The following is a 6,825-nucleotide window of genomic DNA, read 5'->3' on the forward strand; positions in this document are numbered from 1 at the left end:
ATCAGCTACTCTTGTGAGAGACCGTCTTTCAAAGAGACGACCTCAAAACAAGAAGCCCATATTCTTATTTACTCTTTAATTTGTATTAATTAGGCTATTTAGCTCATATATCTAATGCGTCTTTCGAAGAGACTGTCTCTCAAACAATTTGTGATTCACAAATTCTTGTGAGAGACGGTCTCTTTGAGAGCCCATCTCTGATTGGATCAACCATTATATATTTTTTAAAATATTGTAAGTATGCATTAAGAATGATGTAAGTAGATATTTAAGATATTGAAAGTAGGCATTAAAGATACGATAAGTAAGCATTAAGAATAATATAAGTAGGCATTACGAATATGGTAAGTAGGTATTAACCTTTAATGGGTTGGGTCTAAGATACATCTCTCTAAAAGACGGTCTCTCAAGAGACTAGCTGTTTCTGATTTTAAATTTGGCTTTTTATAAATAGTAGGGGTATGGGCCGATCTAATAAGATTAAGTCACAGTCCAAATTCCAAAGGGATGGAGTATAAAATAAATCAAAACTCAGATTTTAGGGTTTATCTTCCCCAATTGTCATCGCGAATTTGGTGGTCTTCTTCCTTGCCTCTTCACTCTTCAGCACTGTCGTCAAATCTTCACAACTAGCAATCATGGGGTTAGTCTATCTCTCTCTATAATGTTTAATTTTTCTTAAGTTTTATTTGTCTAATACTAGCTTGTTTTGCTTCTATGTTGAGTGTAATTGTCGAATAATTTCTAGGGTAATTGGGCTAATTGCTCGTTTGTTGGTTATATTTGAACATTTTTTGCGATTAAAAAATCGGCGTATATTGTTAATATAACCAAGTTGCTTAATTAGGAAGCTGTTTGATCAGTTTTTTTTAAATGAAACTGACGAGTTGTTTGAAGGTTAAAGGTTTGCGAGGTATTCTATTGAATTTATTCACTTTTAGTGTGTGAGATGAAGGTAAACATAAATTTTCTTCATGTCCATTTGGAAATTTTATTTGATAAACAACTTAAGATTTAATTGCCTTTTCAATTGTTGATAATACAGTTTAGTAGATTAAGTTTACTTTGTTCTCCGTATCTACATCATATAGATGTATTATTTTGAAGAATCTATGACATTGCTGGATTTTTTGGATGTTAAGTTGTTTCCTATTCTATTTTTCCATTGAGGTTTCTTTTTATTCATTTGTAATTGAACTTTGTACAATGTAGGAAGACAAGGGGAATGGGAGCTGCCCGAAAGCTGAAGTCCCATCGTAGAAGGCAGAGGTGGGCTGACAAATCTTACAAGAAGTCACATCTTGGAAATGAATGGAAGAAACCATTTGCTGGATCTTCTCATGCTAAGGGAATTGTCTTGGAGAAAATGTAGGATCATGTTAACCCTGTTCACTTGTTATGAAATATGTAGTGTGCTTTGTTAGCGAACTTAAACTTAGATTTTTGGTGTAGTGGTATTGAAGCTAAGCAGCCAAACTCTGCTATTAGAAAGTGTGCTCGTGTTCAGCTCATCAAGAATGGAAAAAAGATTGCCGCTTTTGTGCCGAATGATGGTTGCTTGAATTTCATTGAAGAAAATGTAAGTACATTTATTTTCTCAAATATGATTTTTCCTATTTCACTATTTCTTTGCGAAGTTATTGAAATGATTTTTAGTTCAGCCCAAACTTAGGAATAAGATCTAGTAATAATTGACTTACATTTACAATACTTCATTAGAAAAGATGTGAGTTCAATCATTGTTTATCGTTGGAGAAGTTCTTTTAATAGCATTTGGGGGCATTGATATCTTGGCATGTTTCCTTTAGACGAGCTAGGGTGATTTTAAGTTTCTCTTTCTGTGCTTCCGAATACTCTCCATTGTTTATAACCCTCCTACAAAAGTTGTGTAATATTATACCTCTTTGTTACAATTTCCATTGACTAATGTTGACGGTTGACTCAGAGTGTGGTTTGTACAAACCCCACACACCTTTGCTTGACCTCAATCCATTCCTCTGTCACAACAACCACTTCACAGTTAATATATTTTACTGACCACCATAGAGAAAACAAGAATGCATTGTATTGTATCTGTCGAGTTGTAAAGTTTGTAAAGGTTTTGAATTGATGCTTGTTTGATAATAGATGTGTAATGAAATCCACGTTGTGAGTAGGTTTAAGTGATATTGCATCATCGATACTACATCAATGGAAAGACTACCACAATTGAGACTTAGAACTGAATTTTTCCACTATGCGTACTGCACATTCAACAATCATTAATTCTTAGCACTAGCTTTGAATATTCAATTTCCAACATTAACCATTTTCTTTAAATGATAAAGAGATAGAAGCACATAGAAATCTTTTAAAAAGCACCAAATATGGTCTACCAACCTTGCAAATCAGGTTAATTAGTAACTAATGCAATCGGTGTTAATGTGAGGTCAATATCATAATTACGATCCAGAACATACTTTATGGTCCTCTTTCTATTTATCTCGATTCTTGTTAAGATGTAAAAACCCTATACATCTAGCTAGTGCTACCAGAAGAAATTACTTGCAAGGCCTCGAGATCTTCTAGAGTATTGCTGGTTTGTTATTGGAGGTGGAATCAAGATGAAGTTAGAGTGTCTTATGGCATTGGGGGGGGGGAGAGGGGGGGGGGGAAGATACAGCTTACAGAGGAGAGAGAAAGGAGAGATTGTATGAAAGAGAGAGAGGACGACAACGTTCGTTAGGTGGGAAATGTGATGAATTTGAATTTCAAGCAGCTTCCTCCTTTGTTTTGTGTTTCTTGCTTTGAATTCCGATTTCAAGCTTCGTAACCCTTTCTCTCCTCTGTTAGCTTTTTAAATGCTTTTAGAGTTATAATGGCTTCCTCCATGCTTATTTTTATGACTTTGAAACTGTTGGCATCTTGGTTAACAATTTGGGTTGGATTACTCAAACCATATATGTTAAAAAAAGGTAAATTTTAATTGATAAGAGGTAGAGGAGCAATGTTCATGGGGAATAGACCCAATTTCCAGTATTATAGAACTAAAATTGATGAAAAATTTGTCGCCCATATTCTTTTTTGCTGTTACTATGTTGGTTTTTGGTTTTGGAGTTAGTTGATGCTGGCTGCTTATGGGATTGAAATATCTACTGTTATGAAAATCGAGATATTGGATATTTGATTCTTCATGTAGAATGGGGTAAAGATGTTAGTTAGATGTGAAGCTTTTCTCAAGGGAACTGTGTCATAAATGAGAACATTTGAGCATGTTGCACAAGTCATGCCATTTGGTTAGATGTGTATAGTATTAATCGCAATCCTTCATGAAATTCTTAGGTGTAGTTGCAATGGCACAGTGCAATTTTTACTTTATAATCTTTTGACCATAGTCCAACAACTCGTGTTAATGGAACACAAATTTAAGTGTCGATGTATGACATGTGTCTAAGAGTAAGACTCGTCAATGCTCAAAGTATGCTAATGTACAGAGGCATGCCGGCCTCAAAGATTGCCAAACTTAATCCTATTTATATTTATATATCTTTAAAAAAAAATTAGTATTAACTATAAATTTTTTGTGGAAAAATTCAAATTTAAGATTTTCTTAGTTAATTTATTGATGTGTTACTTTAAAACTTGAAGGACGAAAAGTTAGAGAGTATTTGATTATAAGAGAAATGATGAAGAGAATGACGTAGTCATGTTTAGAGTGTTGAGTCGTTATATCGTGTTAACACGGTTATGGTTGCCACAAGTGCCTTGTTAGGTAACATAGCTCTCAAGAGACAAGCATAATCAGCATGACCCTTTGGAGTTGGTTTCTGTTTTTGTTTTAATTTGGGGTGATACCTCTGCAACGAGCCTAACATACACTTGCCTTGTATTTCACTCGGTACAGCTGTAATTTTCTGTAACAAAGGCAGTCCATAGAGTTGGGGAGTATTAATCTGGATTTTTGAGAAGTAGCAGTAACATTAGTGTATTAATTATAATTTCCCAGTTAATATACTCGTTGAACTGTTTTTGGTAACACGTACTAAATAGAAATAAATCTGTGTCTATGTTACTTGAACTCGGGTACTAACGTTAGATATACAAGTGTCGGATACATCTAAGTATCAATTTTACACTTAAAATGAAGTGTCTAAGTGCCATATAAATGTCCCAGCATCATGGATCGGACATAAGTACGTGAAGTAAAATGAAGAGTCCAAGTAATCTGTGCAAGTTTTTTAAATAAGCAGTTACATTGTACATGTGTTCTGCTCTCTTATGCTTTCGTAGTAATCAATGTATTTCTTCCGTGTTGAGATTTGGTTGAAGATTTATCTAGTTTTTTGCTCTGTTATCCTGCCCTCATAAAAATATACATTGTGCAGGACGAGGTGCTAATTGCTGGATTTGGTCGTAAAGGACACGCCGTGGGAGATATCCCTGGAGTCCGATTTAAGGTCGTTAAGGTTGCTGGTGTTTCCCTTCTAGCCCTCTTTAAGGAAAAGAAGGAAAAACCCAGGTCTTAAGTTGAAGGTGTTGAGACTACTTAAATTTTGTTTACTTAAAATGAAGTAATCACTCAATTGGATACCAATTCAAGAACTTTTGTTTTGTGTTCTAGACATGTTTCTTTTGTTAAAAGATAATTTTTAATATTCTTAGTATCATCAATTATCATATTATTATGTGCATGTTTATCATAGTTCCTATCCAGTTGATCTTTGTGTATTTCTCTTACCCATGTTATGTGTCGATAGGATACCTTTTAGTTCCTTTTTATCTTGTTCCTTTCCAACTTCCAAGTGCTTCTTACTTTTTCATCATTATCAATTCAATTCAATATCTGGCTTAAAGACAAGATCTGGATGAGAAAAAGTGATGCACGATCTGTACCCGTACCTTTTGAAAGAAAGTACCATAGAAAAACGGTTATAATACTCCAAAAGGTAAATGCCCTGCATAAATAGGAACGTAAATAAGACTACCACTTCTAACTTTTTAACATAAAATAAAATGTGGCTTGCGATTTTTTCTATAACTTATACTCCCTCTCCCTTTTTGATGTTCCTATCTTCTACTTTTATTTTAGTTTTATTTGTTGTTTATAAAAGAATTAATCTATTTATATTATATATTTTTTTGGATATAATTAGTCTTAATCATTTTAATGTTAATATTTTTTAATGATTATGACGTCTCTCTCTATATTTTTCTTTAATTTTATTTTACAATTTAAAAATGTTTATGGTTCTATGTTGCATTATTTTTATTTTAACCTTTTTTTAATGTTTGTAAATTGTAATGTATCAAATTTTTTCAATAAATTTATTTTATATTTTTAATGCTCATATTTTTACATTTTCTCTATTAATTTAATTATTTAATAAAATAATATTTTTAAAATAATTTTTTTTAATTATTATGAATATTTGTTATGAAAATATCAAATAGGAATGGATGGAAATGAATACATCAGTGCACTACATTAAAGATAATCACATGGAGATGAATTTTATAAAATTCTATATAGATAAGTTTTAATCATATATTTATGAAAAATCATTTATTTAGAGAAAAGTTATTTTTTGCTTATTAGATTCTGATCACTTAAATATCCGTCGTGTTTATTGCTACTTTAGGTTGACTTTAATCCTCTCTCATTATCATACAAAGTGACTTCTTCAATAACCACATTTTAGGAACAATACATGTCGGGGTGGCTCTAAAATATAACAATTATTATATATACGTGTTCTATTATTTCTATCAATTTTTAAACCATTATTCCATGCCCACATGAAGACTAATTAGATTACAATTACTAACTAAAAATTGGACCAAACTTCAAGTTTAGGATGACAAATGAGCAAACGGATAAACGAGATAGATCGATTATTCTTTCATATATATATATATATATATATATATATATATATATATATATATATATATATATATATATATATATATATATATATATATATATATATATATATATATATATATATATATACTCACTAGTCAATAGTTTCAGATTGAAATTTTCATATCCATGTTTATACATATATAGATACATAATTATGTATTTAAAACTATCGCTATTCATTCTCAAATTTGGGATAACCATCATGGTCATAGCCATCTTTCACATGCCTCATTCATCTCTAGTCTTTATACAAGTATTATACGCTCCTCATCTCCACCTTTGACCTGTCTAACTAGTACGTTGTAGGTATGAAGCATACGAATATTAGGGCGTGTCATGTGGGAGTATAGATTGGGTAATTCCTCATACCCACCAGCTGGCTACTAGAAGGTAAGATTTGTCATACATGATCATATATTCATTATCCACTCATCACCACTAATTTGACTATAACACTTCCACTAAGTTAATTTTGGGAGTTATAAACATTAATATAGGGAAATACTTTGTTTACCCATCAGGTAAACTATCCACCTAAAATAGTATTAGAGATATAAAGATACATATATTCATTATTAACAATTATCTATCAAAAACATATTTTATTATTTATACAACTAATCATCAATCGCCACCTCAAATAGATGAACTACCCAATGAATAGATATAGCTAAGTTCATATAAAAAATATTTGTTCTTCAAGGTTAATACTTGATAAACAACATTAAGCTACAATTCCTAATATCCTATCAAATTCTTATAATCAATCATTTTAAATTCATCATAAATCACTAAAGAGTATTCAAAATAAAAATTACTTTTATGTTTTCTGAGATTACTTTATAAAAAAGTAGTATAATAACCAAGAAAAAAGAAAAAGTGTACATTTTAATGAGTTATTACAGGTAGGGTCATATTTT

The 6,825-nt window shown here is 31.4% G+C and overlaps 1 protein-coding gene across 1 annotated transcript; it reads left to right on the forward strand.

Annotated features, from left to right (window-relative positions):
• The first annotated feature begins 495 nt into the window (after positions 1–495).
• LOC130801647 (40S ribosomal protein S23) lies at positions 496–4,672 on the forward strand. Its single transcript, XM_057665528.1, has 4 exons — positions 496–643; positions 1,213–1,368; positions 1,453–1,579; positions 4,365–4,672. Exons 1-4 carry the CDS (start codon positions 639–641, stop codon positions 4,503–4,505), a joined length of 429 nt encoding a protein of 142 aa, XP_057521511.1. The 5' UTR covers positions 496–638; the 3' UTR covers positions 4,506–4,672.
• Positions 4,673–6,825: the final 2,153 nt, after the last annotated feature.

The sequence above is a fragment of the Amaranthus tricolor genome, chromosome 15, assembly GCF_026212465.1.
Source record: "Amaranthus tricolor cultivar Red isolate AtriRed21 chromosome 15, ASM2621246v1, whole genome shotgun sequence".
Taxonomy (NCBI): domain Eukaryota; kingdom Viridiplantae; phylum Streptophyta; class Magnoliopsida; order Caryophyllales; family Amaranthaceae; genus Amaranthus; species Amaranthus tricolor.

What these genes read in the sequence shown, in the direction of transcription:
- LOC130801647 (XM_057665528.1), top strand. An exon ending in GGAATTGTCTTGGAGAAAAT is followed by an intron (nt 1,369 to 1,452) that starts GTAGGATCATGT and finishes TTTTTGGTGTAG; the next exon opens with TGGTATTGAAGCTAAGCAGC. An exon ending in TGAATTTCATTGAAGAAAAT is followed by an intron (nt 1,580 to 4,364) that starts GTAAGTACATTT and finishes TACATTGTGCAG; the next exon opens with GACGAGGTGCTAATTGCTGG.